This window comes from Sphaerulina musiva, assembly GCF_000320565.1.
Source record: "Sphaerulina musiva SO2202 unplaced genomic scaffold SEPMUscaffold_8, whole genome shotgun sequence".
In the NCBI taxonomy this organism is placed as follows: Eukaryota; Fungi; Ascomycota; class Dothideomycetes; order Mycosphaerellales; family Mycosphaerellaceae; genus Sphaerulina; species Sphaerulina musiva.
Window position 1 is genome coordinate 1,656,824 of NW_016017390.1, and position 19,772 is coordinate 1,676,595.

General features: G+C 53.0%; 11 protein-coding genes across 11 annotated transcripts; 8 read left to right on the plus strand and 3 right to left on the minus strand.

The window, feature by feature from the left end:
- Positions 1 to 509: 509 nt before the first annotated feature.
- SEPMUDRAFT_150840 (uncharacterized protein) lies at positions 510 to 3,549 on the plus strand. Its single transcript, XM_016906431.1, has 3 exons — positions 510 to 533; positions 593 to 1,644; positions 1,695 to 3,549. The coding sequence occupies exon 3, from the start codon at positions 1,845 to 1,847 to the stop codon at positions 3,480 to 3,482; it is 1,638 nt and encodes a 545-aa protein (XP_016759009.1). The 5' UTR covers positions 510 to 533; positions 593 to 1,644; positions 1,695 to 1,844; the 3' UTR covers positions 3,483 to 3,549.
- Positions 3,550 to 4,037: 488 nt separating this feature from the next.
- SEPMUDRAFT_48703 (inorganic pyrophosphatase) lies at positions 4,038 to 5,069 on the plus strand (the record flags this gene model as incomplete). The annotated part of the gene is made up of 3 exons (XM_016909079.1): positions 4,038 to 4,229; positions 4,322 to 4,869; positions 4,931 to 5,069. The coding sequence occupies 3 exons, from the start codon at positions 4,038 to 4,040 to the stop codon at positions 5,067 to 5,069; spliced, it is 879 nt and encodes a 292-aa protein (XP_016759010.1).
- A 451-nt stretch (positions 5,070 to 5,520) lies between these two features.
- SEPMUDRAFT_150842 (defender against death DAD protein) lies at positions 5,521 to 6,512 on the minus strand. The gene is made up of 3 exons (XM_016906432.1): positions 6,184 to 6,512; positions 5,928 to 6,049; positions 5,521 to 5,731 (listed from the first exon to the last, which is right to left on the minus strand). The coding sequence occupies exons 1-3, from the start codon at positions 6,496 to 6,498 to the stop codon at positions 5,665 to 5,667; spliced, it is 504 nt and encodes a 167-aa protein (XP_016759011.1). The 5' UTR covers positions 6,499 to 6,512; the 3' UTR covers positions 5,521 to 5,664.
- A 327-nt stretch (positions 6,513 to 6,839) lies between these two features.
- SEPMUDRAFT_150843 (Ca/Cm-dependent protein kinase A) lies at positions 6,840 to 9,777 on the minus strand. The gene is made up of 5 exons (XM_016906433.1): positions 9,679 to 9,777; positions 9,299 to 9,623; positions 7,839 to 8,980; positions 7,029 to 7,777; positions 6,840 to 6,929 (listed from the first exon to the last, which is right to left on the minus strand). The coding sequence occupies exons 2-4, from the start codon at positions 9,303 to 9,305 to the stop codon at positions 7,697 to 7,699; spliced, it is 1,230 nt and encodes a 409-aa protein (XP_016759012.1). The 5' UTR covers positions 9,306 to 9,623; positions 9,679 to 9,777; the 3' UTR covers positions 6,840 to 6,929; positions 7,029 to 7,696.
- SEPMUDRAFT_119406 (uncharacterized protein) lies at positions 6,873 to 7,355 on the plus strand (the record flags this gene model as incomplete). Its single annotated transcript, XM_016901504.1, has 2 exons — positions 6,873 to 6,929; positions 7,029 to 7,355. 2 exons carry the CDS (start codon positions 6,873 to 6,875, stop codon positions 7,353 to 7,355), a joined length of 384 nt encoding a protein of 127 aa, XP_016759013.1.
- Positions 9,778 to 10,001: 224 nt separating the features above from the next.
- Positions 10,002 to 11,081, plus strand: SEPMUDRAFT_150847 (UBC-like protein). The gene is made up of 2 exons (XM_016906434.1): positions 10,002 to 10,538; positions 10,594 to 11,081. The coding sequence occupies exons 1-2, from the start codon at positions 10,154 to 10,156 to the stop codon at positions 10,677 to 10,679; spliced, it is 471 nt and encodes a 156-aa protein (XP_016759014.1). The 5' UTR covers positions 10,002 to 10,153; the 3' UTR covers positions 10,680 to 11,081.
- A 177-nt stretch (positions 11,082 to 11,258) lies between these two features.
- Positions 11,259 to 12,634, plus strand: SEPMUDRAFT_150848 (uncharacterized protein). Its single transcript, XM_016906435.1, has 3 exons — positions 11,259 to 11,305; positions 11,362 to 11,518; positions 11,588 to 12,634. Exons 1-3 carry the CDS (start codon positions 11,279 to 11,281, stop codon positions 12,556 to 12,558), a joined length of 1,155 nt encoding a protein of 384 aa, XP_016759015.1. The 5' UTR covers positions 11,259 to 11,278; the 3' UTR covers positions 12,559 to 12,634.
- SEPMUDRAFT_150849 (uncharacterized protein) lies at positions 12,610 to 15,035 on the minus strand. The gene is made up of 2 exons (XM_016906436.1): positions 14,803 to 15,035; positions 12,610 to 14,743 (listed from the first exon to the last, which is right to left on the minus strand). The coding sequence occupies exons 1-2, from the start codon at positions 14,846 to 14,848 to the stop codon at positions 12,897 to 12,899; spliced, it is 1,893 nt and encodes a 630-aa protein (XP_016759016.1). The 5' UTR covers positions 14,849 to 15,035; the 3' UTR covers positions 12,610 to 12,896.
- A 771-nt stretch (positions 15,036 to 15,806) lies between these two features.
- On the plus strand, positions 15,807 to 16,969 carry SEPMUDRAFT_127480 (uncharacterized protein). The gene is made up of 3 exons (XM_016902147.1): positions 15,807 to 15,882; positions 15,973 to 16,261; positions 16,323 to 16,969. The coding sequence occupies exon 3, from the start codon at positions 16,440 to 16,442 to the stop codon at positions 16,716 to 16,718; it is 279 nt and encodes a 92-aa protein (XP_016759017.1). The 5' UTR covers positions 15,807 to 15,882; positions 15,973 to 16,261; positions 16,323 to 16,439; the 3' UTR covers positions 16,719 to 16,969.
- A 288-nt stretch (positions 16,970 to 17,257) lies between these two features.
- On the plus strand, positions 17,258 to 18,140 carry SEPMUDRAFT_70444 (uncharacterized protein). The gene is made up of 2 exons (XM_016909905.1): positions 17,258 to 17,567; positions 17,636 to 18,140. Exons 1-2 carry the CDS (start codon positions 17,502 to 17,504, stop codon positions 17,897 to 17,899), a joined length of 330 nt encoding a protein of 109 aa, XP_016759018.1. The 5' UTR covers positions 17,258 to 17,501; the 3' UTR covers positions 17,900 to 18,140.
- A 200-nt stretch (positions 18,141 to 18,340) lies between these two features.
- On the plus strand, positions 18,341 to 19,761 carry SEPMUDRAFT_150852 (putative proliferating cell nuclear antigen). The gene is made up of 5 exons (XM_016906437.1): positions 18,341 to 18,429; positions 18,481 to 18,521; positions 18,586 to 19,015; positions 19,068 to 19,357; positions 19,414 to 19,761. Coding segments are annotated over exons 1-5 (780 nt in total). The 5' UTR covers positions 18,341 to 18,428; the 3' UTR covers positions 19,432 to 19,761.
- Positions 19,762 to 19,772: the final 11 nt, after the last annotated feature.

Below are 19,772 nucleotides of genomic sequence, written 5' to 3' on the forward strand. Positions count from 1 at the left end.
GACGAATCGCACAGTATTGCATTGGAATTACATGTATGGTCCCAGGATCATAGGAAGTTAGGAACTCAGGATTGAAGTGATCAGAGTTCTCGGCTTCATCGGCAAGGCAAGGGCTCTCTCAAAGCTGACTGGACGGTCTGGACCTGACGAACTCTACATCGGACACCCACACCCTCCCTCCAGTATCATGTACTAAACCAGCTGCAGACGGGAGACTTCAGACGAATTGAGGTTGCACTGCGCATGCCACGAAGGAACACACCCTCGGCAGCTAAACCGAAGCAGAAGACGCACCGCCAGTGTCTGGGATGGCAGTGCACATATCACAAACATTATTGCATTGGGCAGCAGGCAGCTATCTGGTGCATTCAGGCAGGTAGCATTGCCCTGGTCTGCCGCATACCATGTCTGTCTTTTTCAAGGGAAGAATCCAGGCACGCCGCACGCAGCAATCGGCGACGGCGGTGGGCCGTCTGGCGGCCCTGGGGAGCAGCTTCGGAGCTCTCTCTGTAGCCGCGACACTCCGAAAATAGGTCTCTGCTGACGCTTCGCGCTTCGATCAGCCTACAAGACAACTTACATACAGTACCAGATAAAGCCGCAGCCAGGGTGAGCACCAGGTTGTTCCATCACAAGGGTTGGTTCGTCTGTCGCTTGCCAAGTATACTGTATACCTACCCACATACCTATACACCTACAGTACCTACCTCCCTGCCTACCAGGCTACCACTGTTGTTCGACCTCCGACATGCGCACGGGTCCGCTTCATGTCCATTCTGGATACGGTACCTTATGCACTTTGCCAAACCATCTCAACGGCAGGTGCATATGCGAAATACAGCAAACAGAGGAAAGTGTGGCAGTGTGCGCATCTTCCCTTCCCTGCGGTACTGTACAACGAAACTTGTCACTTCTCCACTTCAGCGTCAGGCTGTGGTCTAGAACCCTCCAGATCATGCACAACATTCGCACATTTCTCATGCCCCCCAGAGGAATGAGCATGTGCGAGGACATGGAACAGCAGGAGTGAAAGTCGGTGAAGACTGTACGACGCTCTTGCCATTGTCCGAGACAAGTATTGCGACCGACGACCGATAACGGCAGGTTACTGAACAGCCTCGTCAACTTGACGGCTGCATAGGCACATATCCCTTACCGATGGACATCAAGGAGTGGTTGCAGAACACCGTCTACAGGGAGCCGCCGGAAGATCAGGAAGGCTTCCCCAACGGGCCTCAACCGCAGCTGGGCCCATCGAAGCCTGTGCGTACCGGTCACCGACACAAGAGGAGGCGGGCTTCAAGCGACCCACCCGCAGATGGATTGGGTCGACGAGATCTTGCGAGCTCCGATCATGTTCAACTGGCTGCTGCGAGCTTCTGTAGCGACAGTACATCTCGGCATGGTGGAAGTGGCGTCTCGAGCCGTGAACGCGTGCCAATCAAAGTATATGAGAAGCGTGCACGACACAAGACAAAACCAGACCGCTACGAGTACAAGCCGAAGAAGGGGAAAGAGGAGCATGAACCGAAGAAATCCAAGTCAAAGCGCCAGAAGAGAGATCGCACTGCCGACGGTGCTCGCACTACAGGTATCGTGCAAAGTTTCCAGCTGAAGAATGGGCCAAAGAGCAATAGACTAACGGTGAGACTTCTCACGCGACTCATTGCCAGACGGCACTGACTATAAAGTAGCTCCGTCCAGAAGCCACTGCTGGGATATTCAATCATGGCAAAGCATCGGCGCCTATGGCGGCCAGTGGTCCTGGTCGTACGTACTATGTCATGTGAGAGGTAAGTGCAGGCATTGACAGTATTGCAGTGCCCGACTTGGTATTCAATGAGATGAAATTCTTGTCGAAACCTAAGGAGTGCCGGGAAGAAGGTTCGGCCAACGTAGGAATACACAAGTCTAAGAAAGGCCGGAAGGAGCTGCGTGAGGAGGAGATATCGGCATATTTTCGAAATATAACCGCAAAAAGACGTGCTGGCGAGCGTGATCAGCTTGAGCAGGCTTCAGGTGCACTGAAGCATGCGCACCCCACAATTGAGACTGTGACCCGAGCATCAGAGCGAGTCGATGACCGACATCACGATACCCCTGTAGCGCTGCCTGAAAAGGCGTTCCTGGGCTTCGGAAGTAGAGGCGCGCCACAAGCAGGACGGAGCCTGCACTCCCCAGGCAAGAGCTACTTCACGTGGTCCGAGTCGATAGCGGCGCCTAAGCGCGCATCACTCGACGATGGCCAGTCAATGCCGCCCAGACCGCCCTCTCGTGAAGCTTGTCCAGCTCGAAGGGAGGAATGGGACAGCTTAAACATGACAACACCGCGACAGCGCAGGAGCCAGCATCGGCAGGACCGCCTCATCGACGGCGAGGCTAGACGGCGAGCGCATCTTGCCAGCATTGGACAAGAACAGCAAATTGGTCTTGGTGATGAACCAACACCACAGCCTCGCAGTAGCTTTTCGAAGCATGCTCGTTATGTGAGGAATGCCCTTCGATCAACAGCCTCCGTGCCTCCCGCAGAACCTCGCGCGACTAATAAGCCAGGCGTTCCCATCAAGCATCAGTCGTGTGAAGCAGGCAACTGTCGCACATCAGACATACTGCAGCTGCGCGACTGCTTCCACACGGAAGATCACTCGGCTTCGCTTCCACGACACAGTCCTGTTTATCATGCGACCGCAGACCAGGAGAACGTCGATCCGACCAATTCGACACCAACCAGCAAGCTTCTGCGTGATGCATGGGCGGCTATCTCTAGGCCACAGCAAGAACCTTGGTCATGCTCAATGAAAGAGAGCGCTGGACTAAGATATGATGATGCACCGCAGCTTCACCCTAGTGTAGCCATCACAGCACCCACAAGCCAGCAGCTGGAAGCGGGCCTGTACCATGAACATCAACAACCTCCGTCTCAGCCAGCATGGTTCCCCGACGAGGAGTACATCCCTCAGCGAGGGTTCAGTCGTGCAGGCACAAGTCACGCGGCGCAGTATAGACAGCCGCTACGCAGTGTCTCTGCATCCAACTCGAATGGTCGTCCTCGTCCACAGCCTACTCCACTTGCTCAATACGCCACTGGACGCGTCCAGCAGCGGGCAACAGTATACGAAATGCCCGACATTCAGCCAAAGGCACCTATATATACCAATCGTAGACAGGCCGAAGACCTCGTGCGCCAGCTTGCCTCTGATCGGATGCCGGAGCGCCACGTTGCCTCAGATCTACACGCCCACCAGCAAGGCTACTACAATCCGAGTCGCGAGTCCTCGGACGCTGGCATCAATGACAGCCATCCTCTTGGGCTCCAGAACAGTCTGGAGATGCCGTATTTGGTTACAGAGCCGCCATCGATGCAGATGGAGAATCCCGATGGGGGATATCATTCCGAGATACCCATGATGGCGCCATTATTGATTGATAGTGAGCCTGCAGATGGCATGGCAGGCTTTTGGCAGCCGAATATGCTGTATTGAAGCTGAAAGTGTTGCGAAGAGATATCGTCTTGTGGTGCTATTCATGAAATGAGAATGATAGATCACGTCCAACTCCAAGTGAGATATTGGTGGTGTTTGCCGCTGCCCCAGTGCCCTGTAGCCGAGTTCCGCCCGAAGACGGGTACCTACCCACAGTGTACCTGTACCTAGTCCAGCACCAGCTGGTTCACCTCGGCCGTCATTCAGGTTGTTTGTATTCGTTGCTCCTAAGCGCATATCGTATTCAGCTCTACCTATACCTATATGCGTCCATTACGCCTGTACCACGCTCTGCAAGCGGGTATACCGAAACGTGCTGCAGTCGCCACTGATCGCTCGCCCACATTCTTGTTTCGACGGGCGAGTGCGCCGGCATTCTCAGTCCTTCTGGCTCCGGGAGCGAGAGCGGACACCACCAGCAGAGGAGACCCTGGCACACTGAGACGCAATTGCCCCACTATGGGGTCGAGCAAAATCGAAGCGCGAGCCCGTCAACTCTCTGGACATCTTCCCTCCCCCTCCTACACCACCACCACCAACACCACCACCACCACCATGTCACGATCCTCCTCCGCATACACCGTTCGCAAGATCGGCGCACCGCACACCCTCGAGCACCGCATCTACATTGAAAAGGATGGCGTGCCGGTCTCGCCCTTCCACGACATCCCACTGTACGCCAATGAGCAGCAGACCGTGCTCAACATGATTGTGGAGATCCCTCGCTGGACCAATGCCAAGCAGGAGGTGCGTGTGTGCTTGGACAGACATCTCGCATTGCACAAGAGCACGGGAGCTCCGCGTGAGAACATCAGCTGACAACATGGTCGTGCGCGCAGATCTCCAAGGACGAGGAGCTCAACCCCATCAAGCAGGACACCAAGAAGGGAAAGCTGAGGTTTGTTCGCAACTGTTTCCCACACAAGGGCTACCTCTGGAACTACGGTGCCTTCCCTCAGACCTGGGAGGACCCCAACGTCACGCACCCAGAGACCAAGCAAAAGGGTGACAACGACCCACTGGATGTCTGCGAGATCGGCGAGCTTGTTGCCAAGCCAGGTGAGGTCAAGCAGGTCAAGGTCCTTGGTGTCATGGCTTTGCTCGACGAGGGCGAGACCGACTGGAAAATCATCGTCATCGACGTGAACGACCCACTCGCTCCCAAGTTGAACGACATTGAGGATGTCGAGCGCCACCTTCCCGGTCTGCTCCGCGCGACCAACGAGTGGTTCCGCATCTACAAGATCCCAGATGGCAAGCCAGAGAACCAGTTTGCTTTCTCAGGCGAGTGCAAGAACAGAAAGTACGCTACTGAGGTCATTCGCGAGTGTGCTGAGGCCTGGGACAAGCTCATCACCGGCAAGACTCAGCCCGGTGAAATCAACCTGTGAGTCACCAATGTCCCACCTCTCTTCTCATGACAGAACATGCTGACCTTTTCTTCTCAGTACCAACGTCTCTGTTCAGCAGAGCGCCAACCGCCTCGACGCCAAGTCGCTGAACATTCCTGCTCACGAGGAGAAGGCTCCAGCGCCAATTGACCCTAGCATTGACAAGTGGTTCTACATTAGCGGAGCATCTGCTTAAATGTCTGACTTATCACAATGGAGAAACGAGTTCCCAATCTCGCGCCATAGCTCGAAATATCGCTGAGCCGATCTGTCTTCAGATGGCCTATGGTTTGACAGACGGAAAAGCATTCCAGAGCAGCTTTGGCCCAGTGGAGAGAGAAAAAAAAAACACAGCCCACAAGTTCACAGTGTGAGGGTTTTGTAAAGGCGACAGTCAATGCCCATATTGCGTGCGCTAAATAGAAACTGCTAAAAAAGACTGGATCATCAGACTGCAGGCACTCTCAAGTCTCAATGTGAATGAATGGTGACCGTACTACAGCTCTGCATTTCTCGGCGTATCGTACAGTCGAGCAAAAGACAAGATGTCTGCTGAATTGAGATGTCAGGATTTGACTCGGCGCCCGTCGTAGCCACCTCTCAAAAGCCATGTACATACTTGTATGAGAATCGCTCTTTTTTTTTCGCTCCGCTCTTGTCATGCCCGCCATCAAGCCATTTAATTTCATCCTGCTTTTGACAACCTTCGAGCCAGCTCATACGACCCCTCGACTCTTGTGTCTCCATATCCCCATTTCCGGTCCTTCCTTGTCTCCTTTCCCCCCTCTTATTTAATTGATAAAGTTCACGCAGAAGAAGTGTAGAATCAGGCTTCCAAAGACGAAATCCGCAAAGGCTCTATTGGCGAATGTCAGCTCGCAGGTTCCATTTTTTTTCACGTCCATGAATTCGAGAAGGCATCTCTCGCGGACTCGACGCAGGTCCGCGCAAGCGCGCGCGAAAAAAACCCAACCGATCAATCCAAACAGATGGTATAAGGAGGATGAGAAGAAGAAGAAGAAGAAGAAGAAGAAGAAGAAGAAGGAAAACTCACCTCTCATAACTCATTCCCTCAAATTCAGCCTTGTTCTCCGGGTTGGTCTGCAATCTCAACGAAGCAGTGAGAACAAACTGTCCCACTGTCGCACCAAAGCCTGATAAGAAGGCGTTGAAAGGCTATAATTATTCCAGTCAGCTCTCTGGCTCTTTCTCAATCTCAATCTCCTACAGTCCCTCTCCCCCCTCTTGCTCTTCCTCTCTCCTCTCCGTAGTTAAACCCCGTATAGAACATGGGACAAAAAAAAACCTACATAATTCCCCGCCAACACACAATACGCAAACTGCAGAACTCCCACGACCAGTAGAAATCCCAAAAACGTGTCAATCAGCTTGACGCGCTGGGGGGTGTGTTGAACATAGTTCTCCCAGACTCCTTGGAGAATCGTCGGGAAATCTTTCAGAGAAGCCGAGGCCTTTTTCGACGAGAGAGCAGATTTGTTCTCGAAGGTTTTGGACGTGACGGTTCGGGGTTGCGTGGTAGAGGATGTGACGCTCGAGGCGGGGACGGTAGCGGGTTGTTGTAGTGGTGTTGCGGGGAATTGTTGGGCGTTGCGTTTGGCGGGCATCTTGGGCGATTGAGATTTGTTCGAGTGATGTTCGTTGGTGGGGTTCTCACGTTGTGGTTGTGGTTGTCGTTGTTGTCCAATGGAGGAGGATGATGGAACTTTCACATGCTGTTACGTCTCTCAGTTGGAAGTTCGTCAGGAACGGATACGTGCCAAGCAGAGTAAGCTAGCTAGCTGTCCTCAAAGATGGAACGCGCACAGCCACAGGTGGCTCGGACGCTCTTGCCCTGGACTGGACGGGAGCTGTTCCTCGGCTCCTCATCAAGCTAACGTACCTGGTAGAGGTATTAGGTACTGCCATCATCGGGATTCAATACCTCACACCTTACTGTACCAATACTGTCTCTCTCTCTCTCTTTGCCTACCACACGCCAATGTCCAGCAGTACCAAGCCCACCATTCCACAAACTACTCAAACCACCAACAAAATGGTACATATTCTTCATCCATCCCTCCCTCTCCCCCCTCCAGCCCAGCCCCTCCACTCCTATGAAGTCACCCATCTAACACTTTTCCCAATCCCCATATAGTCCCTCTCAACCCTCTCCATAATCCTCGGCCTCCTGACCTCCATGGGCGGAATCACCGGCTACGTCCGTACAGGGTCCATCCCATCCGTAACAGCAGGCTGTACCGTCGGGGCACTCTACCTTCTCGGCGGCTATCGTCTCTCGAACCGCGCATCCTACGGAATCGAATCAGCACTCCTCGCCTCCGTCGTCCTGGCGGGGTCGAGCATTCCCAGGGCGATCAAAGGTGGATTCAAGCCGCTGCCGACGGGATTGTCGGTGCTGGCGACAGTGGGATTGTTGGCTTTTGGGAATGGGTACATGAGTGGAAAGGGCAAGACGTTGTAGGACGCATCATGCATGATGATTATGAAGCTGAAAATGGTCCGAAGAGGAAATTGGCGAGAAGGATGGAGAGCTCCGTGAGTAAGCCAGGCGGAATATTGATGCTAAACAGCTGGTACTGTCGCTGTATGGCGAGTTACAAAGAAACAATGCTGATGCTATGATCATGTCGTGATGGGTTCTGAAGTATTCATGCTCATGCTGAAAAAATGGTTCCCAGCCAATTTCCACTCCTTCTAATCATCCATAAAGACCATTTCCGACTACTCCAAGCCGCTCCTCGTCTCTTCCAGTCTGCCGAGCCCACCTGTTACCGAGCTGCCACTAGTGAGATGATTGTGGGTTCACTGCTTCGAGGTGGCAGCTTTTAATGTCTTGGTCTTCTCCTCCTCGGCCTTCATTTCGCGCACTTTTGCGAGCACGACCTTTTTTCCCTTCGTTAGCAGGCGACCTCTTTTAAGCAGTAACAGCAGCGCGTAAACTCACCTCTCTGAAGATCGCACTCTTCGCCAATTTACTAAGACTTCGCTTCCTGTGCGGCTCTCCGGCAGGTACTGCCAAACCTGAAGAAGCGGCACTGCCAGTTCTCGAGTGAGCATGTGCAGCTTGATCGGCCGCAGCGAGAGCGTCTGCAGGAACATCTGCATCATTCGGCCCCTCCTCTTCTTCATCTTCCTGCAGCTTGAGAGCTTCGATGCGATTGGCGAGCTTGACGAGCTCAATGCCTCTCTTGAGCTTGGCAGTGGCCATGTACGCCTTGATCTCTGGCAGGATGTTGTGATCGGTAGCAACCTTGCCAGCGATCCAAGGATCCTGTAGCGCCTCTTTGCTCGTCGCTCGTTGAGGTGGGTCCGGCTTCAGCAGTCGGAGAATGAATGACTTGGCCTCTTTGGACACATCCTTCCAATACCGATCGTGGAAGACCACTCGTCCATTCTTGCACTCTTCGATAAGATCCTGCAGTGATTCCGATCGGAAAGGGGAGTAGCCGCACAGAAGTGTATAGGTGATGACTCCCAGTGACCACATGTCGACCGGCTTACTATGACCTCTCTTCAGCATGACTTCTGGCGCGGCATAGCCAAAGGAGCCAGCCATGGTCTTCAGCACGCCCTCTGGGCTGTCCAAGTGCTTCGCGATGCCAAAGTCGGCAAGCACGAGATCCGAGTCTGGTTCCCGGGTGAGGTATAACAGGTTCTCCGGCTTGAGATCGCGATGCACGACGTCTTTGGAGTGCAAATAGTCCACTGCTTCCAGGACCTGCTTTATCGTTTGCGAAGCGTCCTTTTCTGTGAACTTGCCCTTGTCGCAGATGCGATCAAAGAGCTCTCCACCTGTGGCCAATTGTGTGACGATGTAGTATTTGTCCCTCGATTCAAACCAGTCGACAAACTTGACAATGTGTGGGTGTTGGAGCGTCTGCAGCATCTCCAACTCATCATAGACCATCTGATCATTGCCCTTGACGTTCTTCTTTAGGATAATCTTGACCGCGACCTTTCCCGTGGGCCCATCGGCCTCTTTGACAATACCATAGGTGCCCGCACCCAATGTTCGCCCGAATTTGTACTTGGACTTGCGATCGTAACTCTCGGGCTGGCCATGTAGCTTGTTGAGCATGCCTTGTACTGCAGGGCCCAATGTCAGCTTTGATTTGCTTGGTATCGCACGCTTGATGGAGCCGAATCTGGATCTCTTCATGATCATGTACCACCATGTCCCACAGAATCAGGAGTATTGCGGCCACTGCGGTGAGCATGGGCGAACATGTTGACTATAGGGCCGTAGGTATGATGCAAGGTGAAACCGGAGTGCTAGGTTCAAGGTTGGGTAGGAGATCAATGCGCGGGTGAAAGGCCAAAATACGGTTTGAGGCGGGTGGTATGGCGGAGACAGGCAGCGGTATTCTGTGGAAGAGGGAGATTTCCAATCTGGGAAGGACTCACGGGACATGTTGTCTACACGAGCGGCAGCGTCAGGCCGCTCCTTGCTCTTCTGCTGCGCCTGCTGATGACCCTTCTCGACGACGGGCTTCTCCTGCTGTCTTTTCTCTGCGCTGCCTGTCGGTCTGTCGGACGGTTACAGGCGAGTAATGTGGTTGTGGTTGGCGTTTCAGATGCTGCTTCTTCGATCAACACCTTCAATGTTGTCTGGGACGGGAACTTAGTGGTCAGTAGTGTCGGTAACAAGGTCACCCACCTAGGCAAGTGAGGTAGAGGTACACCGTCCAGTCGATGTTGCTGTCCACAGGGCGAAGCATTCACTACTGTTCTGCCCAAGACTCAGCCTCAAGCTAATTGTCGATCCTGGGAAAATCAGGCCGTGCCTTTGCGCTCCCGAATCGTGTCGCGTCGTATGAGTGTGCACGCTTACGGCCTCGTTCGCTTCGGCTTACGATGACTTGGGACGACGAGACATGCCATGGACCGGATTATGTAGGTGGTGTTCGTATCGAGTTCACACAGGGCTGTTGCTGTCACTCTCCCACCAATGCCGCCACCTATCCCACTTTCGCACTAGTATCTCTACTGGGGTCCCAAATGTAAGCTGATAGCCCCGCGTCGGTGCATGTGCTGGCGCCGCCAGAACCACCACCGAGCCCTCTCATTGTTCCATAGGTAATATCCCCCTCTACCATACCGCCTGTGTGCGCTGCCTGTTTGCGTTGCACATCTCCAGGGAATACACCGTGCTCTACCATCACCTGCTGTCCAGTCTCGCCCCGACACTAGTCCGGCCCCCCGACACTGTCCCTGCCCGCCAGTGATCCACCGCTTCACGTCCACCGGCGAAGAGGCAACATGGCGGGAATGATGGGGAAGCGCTTGGGGAAAGAGTTGGCTAAGCTGCAGAGGGAGACTCCCAAGGGCATCACGATCGTGTCCGCGGATGACTTGAAAGAGTGGAAAATGGACATCCAAGTCCTGGGCAATCCTCTCTACGATCCCGAAGAGAGGTATCGGATGAAGATGACATTTCCGCCAGGCTATCCAATCGAGCCACCCGAGGTGGTGTTCATGCTTCTAACGGAGCCGGTGCGGAGGATACCGATGCATCCACACATCTACAGCAACGGCATCATCTGCCTGGACTTGCTCGACAAGCAGGGCTGGAGTCCCGTGCAGAACGTCGAGTCGATCTGCTTGAGCTTGCAGAGCATGCTGGACTCCAACACCAAGAATGAGCGTAAGTTTCATCTCTGTCGCCTTCGAGCAGCCAGGCATGCTGACCGTCATTGCAGGGCCGCCAGGAGACGCCGATTTCGTGAAGCATAATCGACTACGACCACGAGACATCAATTTTCTCTTCCACGACCCGAGCGTTTGAAGTGTTAGGATATCAGAACAGACGCGCGATATCGTGATATGCTACAGTCAGAACAATGAGGTTGCACCAGACGATGGGATAGTCGGCTTTGGGAAGCCAGCTTGAAACAGAGTGACATGGCCGACTACAATGAGTTGACGGCCGTCTTCGTGGAATTTCCCAACATGCCTACCGTCGGCTCTGAGATCGAGCATGGTGAAAGGCTGCACGCCAAATGCTTTCATGAAGCAAGCAAGGCTCTTTGAAATTTAGCAGGTGGGACGATGCAGGAATTGGGCTGTGGGGGGAGCAGGTGCGATGAACGGGACAGCTATGACTTTCACGGTCCGCTCACTCATTCTAGACACGACATAGGGGCAGGTTGGTATGCTACATAAGCTACACGTATTGTAATAATATGACGATGCTCTACCTAGTACCTAGGAGGTAGTTGACGGCAGAACGTTTCGGCGCCGGAGACCCCAGACAGTTCGCGATGGACCTCGGCCCGGATCGACATTGTTGCATATGGTTTGACGCCTCACGTTCGCCAGGTTAGTGATGATTTCAATGCTATTCATCGACTGTCCTGCTGTTCTTCTGCAGACGATGGCGTCGACATGTCTGTCCTCACACCCGCTTCGAAGGTACACCATAACCTCTTCCTGTTCCTCAGATCCACTCTCACTGACATCCCACACAGAAGGCGCTTCAAAACCTGAGAGCATTCATCCCCCCACCCACCAACTACTACCGATGTCCCCTCAAGCGCAGAGCAGCAGTGCTCATCCTCCTCTTCGCCGACAAACGTGGAGACCTTCGAGTCGTCCTAACAATCCGTAGTTCCGCCCTCAAAAACTGTAGGTCAAATGCCATCCGCATTCCACATTCACCTCCAGAAGATTGAACCTTCCTTCCCACACACACAGACGCAGGACAAGCCGCTCTCCCCGGCGGAAAAGCCGACACTCTCCACGAAACGCCCTTCCAAACTGCCCGTCGCGAAGCCTTTGAAGAGATTGGTCTACCGCAAAATGACACCGAGCTCCCACCCGGCTACACGGTCGAACACCTCACCGAACTCCCCTCAAATCTCGCCATGACCGAATTGGGAGTCCGTCCCTGTGTGGCATTTCTCCGCACCCCCGCTCCTAGTCCCCAACATGGTTTGAACCCCGATGCGACCAGGGATATTCTACCTAAGCTGGATCCGAGAGAGGTCGAAGCGGTGTTTACAGCGAATTTTAGGAATTTCTTGTATGAGCGAGATTTGGATGTCGATACTGCTATTGAAGAGGGGGAGGAGAAGGAGAAGAAGAAGAAGGAATCTGGAGGGGAAGAAGAAGGTGTGTGGTACAAAGGCAGCTGGCACAGTTGGCATGAAAGCGCATGGAGAATGCATCAATTCTTCGTACCTGTGAGGAAAGGAGAGGTTTGGCTGGCGAGTAAGAAACCGGAGAGATATACAGCTGCGAGGAATCCGAATGAGAAGAAACCTGGAGGCGCGATGCAGAAGAAGGAGGAGGAGGGCAAGAAAGAAAACGATACAAAGACGACGACGGCGACGACGGATCAGAAGAGGAATACTAGTAATAGTACATTACAACCACCTTTACCCCCAAAATTCTACGAGAACCCGAAGATGAAGAATGAAAATATCAACTCTTCTTCTCCGAGAAAAGTGGAACGCTATCGAGTCTTCGGAATGACAGCGAGGATTTTGGTCGATGCTGCAAGGGTGGCGTACGGACAGGAACCGGAATATGAGCATAATAGCCATTTTGGCGATGAGGAGATGATTGCCAAGTTGATGAGTATTGGGAGATTGAGTGCGGTGAAGAAGGAAGGGGAAGTGTTGACGAGAGAGGTCATGAGGGAGGCGGGGAGGGCGAAGATTTGATGGGATGGAAGTGGACTTCGTGCGACAACCAGCAGGTAGGCTCACCGTAGCATTAAGAGATCATTAGCAAAATGCGAGATTACTGTATGAGATATTGTTCCGTTTCGGAGTGTTAAACCGTTGAATCCCCCTCGCCTAGGCCCAGACGCGTCCTTTATTCAGCGCCGTCCTGATAAATTGCCATCCCCCCAAATGTCCTGTTCTACCAGCAATGCGTCGCTTTCAAGTCAATGCGCTAAGAAGAAAAAGAGTGTAGCTTCATCAGTGCTATACTGGCAGCAGAGCACCTTCGTTCCAAGCCCTGGATGCACTCCGCCCAAGGCCGGCAATGTGTGGCTTTACAGCGATGTAATTCTGGGGGCATGTGTGCCATTCGGTGTATCCTTCTTCGGCCGAAGATTGATCACAGACTCCAACTCGCGGAGCATGCTTGTATTCGCATCTCGCTGAGAGCGCAGCTCTTGCTGCTTGGCTCGTTGCTCGTGCATCTTCGTGATGCGCTCCTCGCGGGTCAGTAATGTGCTGGCGCGCTGCCTTGGCATGGCCACCGCCTCAAAGACCATCTCTTCCTCGTCTGAGGTGGTGTTGAGACTGGAACGGTGACTCTTGGTGCCGTCTCCGTTGAGCACTTTGAGCGCGTCAGCGGGTCCATCCATGACTTCGTCTACGGCGGTGAGCCCTCCAATGCTCGAGACAGGCGAGCGAAGTCCACTGGAGGCCATAGATATGCGCCTTTCGTGGCGTGTGATATTGGTTTGCAAGGCTTGCCTGCCGGATTCCCAGGCTTGGAGGAGCTCTCGTAGATCTGCCCCAATGGCTTCGTATTGTGCCATCAATGTGGGTCCCAGGTCTGTAAGGTCTTCCGAGTGCTCGATTGAGTTATTAGTCTCTTCGCGAAGAATTTGCATCTTCGCTTGGAGTCCTCGAATGCCAGTACCCAGAGCACTAATCTTCCGCACTTGGCCTCGCATCTTCTCTCTCTGGGGAGTATGCGCACCCTTGAGCGCAGGGGATGACAACCTGAAGGATTCCATCTCGCTCAAAATCAGTCGTATCCGCTCCGCAGATCCGGCAACAGCTTTACTCAATTCGCCCATGATATTGGTCGCTGCTCGCCATCTAGCAAAGTCCAGCTTGCCACCATCGGCGTCCAGAGCCAGGAGTGAGCACAGAATTACTCGTCTGAGGACACCCGCCCTGTAACTTAAAACCCGCAAAGACTTCAGTGACTCTCCATCGTCATCCAGCACACGAAGTGCATCCGGCCCGGAAGCCTCGTCCGCATCTTGATGGCTGATGTCGTAGATCTCAAAGTATCTATCAATGTCATCCGCTTCAATCAGCGTGCGTAGCAATGTATGCGCCTGTATGCATGCCGGGATAGTCTTGGCATATGCTTTGTATAGAGCAGCCCGCAGCTTCGCACATCTTCTGGCTGCGCCACTTTCTTCTATCCTCGACGCTGGCGGCAGAGGCGTGCTCAACCTGTAGCCTTTGGACACCAGCTCCACCTCTTGTACGAACGCCAATGCAGAGCTAGATGAAAGCTCGAAGGCTTGCCAATTCGTCGTCAACCCTGTCGCAGCGTCGACTGCTTCATGTCTTAGGCTTTCTAGCCATTGTTTACGCAGATATCCGTAGCCCATGAACGCAGCAATTGCGACTGTACCTAGCACTATGGCAGCTCTGCTCCTGCTTACGCGACGGGTGCGCAGCCAGTCCAGGAAATACACCAATGCGAATGCCACTGTCGCTGCTGACAGCGCACCAACAATATTGGCTGTGTCCTTCGCCTTTCCCGTCTCTTCTGAACAGCCATTCAAGCCCAGGTTCGTGGCTAGAGCAGCCGCGGGAGCTAGTGATCCATGATCCAGGTACTCGTTCAGCAGCTGCGAAGCTACTATGGTATATCGAAAGTGCTCCAGAAACTTGGCATTATCTGAGGCGCCTAACCTCGAGTTCACCGCAGAAGACCAGGCATGGTGTACTCGTGTGATTGCACTTTTCGGTGGCTCCTTGCCAGGTGGCACAGGTATGAGCTGCGGTATCCTGACACGTGGCAATGCTGCGAGCCTGGCCTGCGGCGCAAAGGACTGCTCGAAGGAATCGGCGTGTAAATCGTTCTCGGGTGTTCGTGGGAAGCGATCGTCGCTTTCGTGGTCGTCGAACTCGAATGTACCCTCACCTTGATCTATGGTCAGCTTCCTGCAGCGAGACGGGTAGGACAAGGGGTAGAAAGCATACCTTCGAGATAGGCGGCGAGAGGGCTGTCGGTATGAAAAGTCTCCATTCACCTGACTGCATCAATATCACATGTTGGCATGTGGGTTGGCCTGCAGTAGGGAGGAGTCTGGGGACCCGGTTGGCTGGAGAGGGAGATCCGCGATCCCGGCCTGCGTCGGTGTTGGTGATGGACTACCTCCTACTACCTTATTGAAGCTGCTGGCGAATATCGGGGCCGAGGTGACGAGAGAGAGGGAGTCTTTCTATCGCAGATGAGGCGGAAGGGTTGAGGAGGATGTATAGGTAGGTGAGGTGAAATTGAGTGAGATGCGCGTGTGCGCCGTTGCCTTCAAGAACTTTGTGCACGAGATCGATCGCATGCGGCCATGCGCAGAACCATGGAGCGAGCGCGTCTGATTGACTCCTGACAATGTCATGTGTGCAGGGATGTGCATCTAAAATTGACCAGAACAACTCCCCGCCAACGTCTCATCTAAGATCTTGCCGCGCCAGAACAGCATCATTAGGTACCTTATGATTTATCACCGTATTATCGGGGTCCGTACCTCCGCCTACTACCTCCTGAGTCCTAGGGAGATACCTGTATTAAAATACGCCGCAATTACATGTACTTATATTATTCTATTTCCCGACCGTCGACGCACTGAGAATTTCGGCATGGAGCCACGCCGCCTCTGTAGCGGCGGTGAAGAGGTGAGCCCCAGCATCCGGTGTACGGAGGTCGAGCGGTATGCAAGACATGGCTGGGACGAGTCGGTCTTCGTCTGCTCGTTCATACAAACAGGTCGGACTTGAATGTGGCCTAAATTCCTGAGGCTGTACGAAGTACACGATATTGCAGGTATAAATCGGCTGTCTAAGTCCCTCGTTACTCGTATGCTGATAGAATAATACGTTTAACGGTTCCTCTAGGCTCTAGTAAGTTGTGGCTGTGCTGTCCCTGTCGATCCTCAAGCCTCGAAATCCGCGTCTGCCTTCAGGGTCGACATTTGCTCGAGCTTACGTCGTGCTTGACGTCGATGACCTATAGCTCCGGCCTCCGGGCCAGATATAGCAAGGCTTCGCACTATCTTGGAGGCGGTATGTACACTGCAGCAACACTGTTCTTAGGAGATCTCTGAGCATCAAGTGCCAGTTCCGACTGTGAGTACTATAGTCTAACTGTGAAAGCATCGCTCGCTTTGCTGCTTCCAGGCATATATCTTCGTTCATTCCGAAATGCACTTCCGCGAAAAGAGACGCTTATCCGCTGGAGAGAAGCGTGGTCTCGTGGTTGAAAGTTCACACGCACGCTGGAAGCCAGTCTTATGCGACGAGACATTCAGAACCACCTGACACTATGAAAGCCCACTCACAATTCAGTGTCGCCGACTTTAGCATCAGAAAGCCGCATTGGTCAGTCGCATCGCCCACCTGATCAAAACAAGCATGATGGACGAGGAGCAGCGCATCAATCTATGTAATACCAGCCTAAATCAGATATCGAACACGCTACGGGAGCGTCCGCTGATCTGGCGTAGTGCCGTTACTTTGGCGAGTGTAATGACTATACGCCTCACCGCCACTGCTGTGACGCAGGATTCTGGTCATATAAAAGGACGAGTCTTGAGTCCTCGCGATCCCCCAGTGACTGGTCTATGCAGATTGATACAGTGGAAACATGGATGATATGGATCTCCTCCAACACAACGGCGCTCGCCCTTGTCGCTTTCATCATCCTGTGCGGTCTCCTAGCTTTTGGTGTCCTAGCTCAACAAGTGATCGTTGGCGCATCCCGGATCGGTGTCCTCCTAGCCATGGATCACTACAAAAGTCTCTCCGCCCACACGATCATCGTCCGGGTCGAGTACACGAATTGTCTCGACGCAACGGGCAGTCCAAGCCTGGGGAGATTGACATTGATGATATCGGTTTGATCCGGGAGGGCCGTTACGTCGTTGTAAACAGCAGCGAGACCAATACTCGGGGTGGAGTTGGGAACAGTTCAGCCTGTTTTCGTGGGGGGTGAAAAGGATGATCCAGTCATTGGAGCCCGGACGTTGACACGAGTGCTAAGCAATAAGCGGAAGTGTGGGTTGCGTGAGGACACGCTTATGAGTTGATTCCACAAAGATAGCACATATATGGCGGAGAAAGCGTCCTTAACGGTCGACAGCTAGGAGCCAGTATTCGTTGCACCCTTAAGTAAATATCAAATTCTTGGCTTTTTGACCCGCCAAGCATGTAGGTACCTGTAGTTACAATTGATTCCGTAAGCATTTCGCCCTACTGAGTTGGATCTCGGCAAAACAGAGCAGAAGCTACGTTTGTAGGTATTGTTGTAGTACATTAGGAGGTTCCACCTTGTAGTGAAGTGCTGGATGTCTGCCAAGCCAAGATTGCCGTCCGTCATCCCGGCATCTCCATCTCCAGATGCCGACCCGCAACTACGACACTACAACCACCATCACCAACAGGAGACACTACATGTACCAGGGAGTTCCGGCAGCAAGAACAGACGAACATCCGCCTCGAAAATATTGATGCGATACCGGGACGACATCCGAGAAGGTCGCGCAAGCCACACATCGTAAGCCATAGGACAAGAACAAGAAGCCACCAATACCAGTACCTCCTGAGCCACACCCGCCCCAAGTGAGCTGCCTTGCACCAGAGTACCACTTGGAAAAAACACAGCATATCGCAAGCAAGGTGACGAAATGATAGACGAACGAGCCCTCCAGCTCAGCCCCATCGTCCCAGAAAGTGTCCAACACAATGTCCGAGTACGTAACCCCGATGCTCCCGATACACCATAGAACAAAGCGCCCGACTAACCACTTTTCAAATCCAGACAATATCCAACATCCGGTCACTGACAGCCTCTCTCTTCGGCGTAGCAGCCGGGACTTTGGGATTAGAATCCTTTCCCGGGTTCATTTTCTATTTCGTGGGAACTGCTATAGTTTCTTTGTTGATATTTGGGTTGAAAGCTGAACAGAAACCCGAGAAGTTCTTCTTTCAGGTGGTGAGCGAGTTGTGGGTGGGGGATTTGTTTGGGGGGTTGATGAGTTTTGTGTTGACTTGGACGCTGTTTTATGGGCTGTGTAAGTCTTGAGATATTAGGCGATGTTGAGAACCCAGGGCTTTGAGGGGAAGAAAGGACGAAAGAGGATGCTGAAGGCATGGCTGGTTTTGATTATGGACCAGGTCTGCTCAGAGTGAGAGCCAGCATGGTCCTGAGGTACGCCATGCGCGATGGAACGGAGGAATAGAGCCATGTGGAAGGCCATTAGTCACTCGATAGCACTGGTCTCTAGGCCAATGGCTTGGCCTCTGTCAGAGACTGGAAGAAAGCGATGATATGTGCACAATTTTACGCATGCTTTATCCGTGCACGCTCCTTTCAATGCCTTTGCCGTCTGCTGAATCAATATTTCTAATCAAATTATGATGCCAAGAAGTCGCGTCTCGCGAACCCGTCGCGTGCCTTCTCAATTTACAAAGTGTCGCGCAGCTCCACCTTCGTTTCAATACATACCTCCCGTCACAAACTCAACAATTCTCGTGTACACAGCGCTTTACACCTTCACGAAAGCCCACACAGTCTCCACCCAACACTTAAGCCCACAACACCCACCGCCAAAAGTACGCTTCATTCGCCACAGCATGCTCGAGACACAACTGACAACTAGACAGTGCTGGAAGCACGTCTCGAGCAGGCCGCCTTGTTGAAGAAGGTATACACAGCACAACGAAGGTCCCGTTCACGGTCTAGGATATACAGCTGACGCGATGTTCTAGGTTGTGGATGCCATCAAGGATCTGGTGCAAGATTGCAACTTCGACTGCAATGACTCTGGCATCGCGCTTCAAGCCATGGACAACTCTCACGTTGCCCTGGTATCCATGATGCTCAAGTCAGAGTCCTTCTCACCTTTCCGCTGCGACCGAAACATCGCCCTCGGTATCAACCTGACCTCGCTTACCAAAGTCCTACGATGTGCGCAGACGGAAGACATCTTGACCATGAAGGCGGAGGACGCACCAGATGTGGTCAATTTCACATTCGAGAGTGCGGAGAGTGACAGGATCAGCGAGTACGATATCAAGTTGATGGATATCGATCAAGAGCACTTGGGCATTCCGGACACCGAGTACTCGGCCACGATTGCGCTGCCCAGCTCAGAGTTCCAGCGCATTACGAGGGATCTGTCTGCGCTTTCAGAGTCTGGTACGTTAGAGGAGAAAGACCGTTGCATGCAGAGCACTGATACTCCAGCTAGTCTCGATCGAGTGCACAAAAGACGGCGTCAGCTTCAAGTGCAACGGCGATATTGGAAACGGATCCGTCACGCTTCGCTCGCACACCAACGTCGACAAGCCAGATAATAACATCGAGATCAACCTTACGGAGCCTGTAGCGCTCACTTTCTCCCTCAAGTACCTGCTGAACTTCTGCAAGGCTAGCGGCCTGAGTCAACAAGTCAAACTGTGCTTAAGCAATGAAGTGCCTCTGCTTGTGGAGTACGGTCTGAGCAACAACTCCTATTTGCGATTCTACCTCGCACCAAAGGTAAGGCATACCGATCCAAGATGGATTGATCATTGTGCGCTAATCAGACGTTACAGATCGGTGATGAGGAGTAAGAGAAACATGTCACTACGAAGCGGGAAAGCATTGCACGAATGGCGGTCTACAGTCTGCGCCGATGTTCGCTGCCAAGTCTGAGAAAAGATACGATCGACACACGAGAGCACGCGTGGCAAGATATGGTCGAGCATGAATAATGTTGGACGAGCCGTATACGAGAGGCAGCGATATGGCAGCGTCACCAGTAAAAAGCAAGGCATACAGGTAAGCCGAGACGGAAGACGGAGGAGTAGAATCAGCGCGGCCGACGCACCGAGGAGAAGCCCCACCCATGTCTTTGTCGATTAGGTCCCGATAGTTTTCGACAAACATCGAATAAATTACACACACACACACC